This window comes from Hipposideros armiger, unplaced genomic scaffold, assembly GCF_001890085.2.
Source record: "Hipposideros armiger isolate ML-2016 unplaced genomic scaffold, ASM189008v1 scaffold_738, whole genome shotgun sequence".
Taxonomy (NCBI): domain Eukaryota; kingdom Metazoa; phylum Chordata; class Mammalia; order Chiroptera; family Hipposideridae; genus Hipposideros; species Hipposideros armiger.
Window position 1 is genome coordinate 652,197 of NW_017732088.1, and position 1,269 is coordinate 653,465.

Genomic DNA, 1,269 nt, shown 5'->3' on the forward strand with positions numbered 1-1,269 from the left:
GACACCCCCTCCACTCCCACCCCTCCAACGAGTTATGTCCCATGACCACCTCCCACGCAAAGTGACTGAAGAATGCACATGGGTCTCCTTAAACAATTTATTGATTTTTTTCAGTGCCGTGTCCCAAGTCACAAGACACGTCCAGGCTGCCCGGGCTTTGAGCAGGCCTGGGGACCCAGGTGGGTCATGTTGGGAAGTTACTCCTGGTGCGTGGCCACCTGGGAGCTGGTCGTGTTCCCGAAGAAGGCACGAAATCGCGAATTACTCTCGATGGCCATGTCCAATAACTCCGGAGTAATTTGGCTCTGGCCGCGGTTCCTGGCCTCCCTGCCTGCCAGCTCCAGGACCTTGGCGGTGATATATTCGGTGATAGCCGCGACTAAGGTCGGAGTGGAGGAGCTGAGGTACCGGGCATAATGGCTGTCCCTCAGGAGGGACTCCATTTTGCTCACAGAAAAGGACATGCCATAGATGCTGGTGCGGGAGCGGCTCCGACTCTGGCGATGACCCGATGACCCAACCCGGTGTCTTTGCCCCCGCATGCTGGGCGTTGGGTGCGCTTTCTCCGACCGGCCTAGCTCTGCAGTGCTGCGCGGTGCGGTTCGGTGCGATTTAGTGGGTGAGGGAAGGTGGGAAGCAGTAGGGTGAAGCGAGATGAAGGAAGGTACAATGTGCCAGCTGGTCCCAACTTGTGCAGATAGAGGTTCTGCAGGTCCCTACTCCGTAGCTTAGCAACCGCGGACCGGCCGCTCATTGGCTGGACGCCCTCTGTCTCGAGTGTTCATTGTGTGAGGTCCCTGCTTTCCCATTGGCCCCCAGCGGGCCTGGGACTACAAAAACAATGGCGCATGCAGCAGCCTGCTCACACTGCTTACTGGAACCTCTCTTTGAAGGCACTCACTTTCCACTGGACCTGAACGTTGTAGGGAAAAACAAATGTGTCCGATCCAGTGGCACTGAGTATATATACACTCGTGGTGTTGGACGGCCATCACAACTCTCTTGTTCCAAACCCTTGGCACCACTGCAAAAAGAAACCCCTGTACCCATTGGGCAGTCACTGATTCCTTCTGTAACCCCCACATCCCCTCCCCTGCCCCACCCCTCGGCCCCAGGCAACCACTAGCCTGCTTCCTGTCCATAGAGGTTTGCCTATTGGGGAGGCTTCTTAGAGATGGAATCCTACAACAAATAGGTGACCTTTTGTGCTTGGCTGCTTTCACTTAGCATAATGTTTTCGTTAGGGTTCATCCATGTGGTAGCATGAAT

At 55.6% G+C, this 1,269-nt stretch overlaps 1 protein-coding gene across 1 annotated transcript in view; it reads right to left on the reverse strand.

Moving 5' to 3' along the window:
- Window positions 1-111: 111 nt before the first annotated feature.
- LOC109373620 (histone H2A-Bbd type 2/3-like) overlaps window positions 112-1,269 on the reverse strand; it is a 20,184-nt gene continuing 19,026 nt past the window's right edge. Inside the window, exon 2 of the mRNA XM_019627629.1 lies at window positions 112-1,024. Coding sequence (XP_019483174.1) covers window positions 198-542 — 345 coding nt within the window. The 5' untranslated portion in view covers window positions 543-1,024 and the 3' untranslated portion in view covers window positions 112-197. The remainder of the gene's footprint in view (window positions 1,025-1,269) is intronic.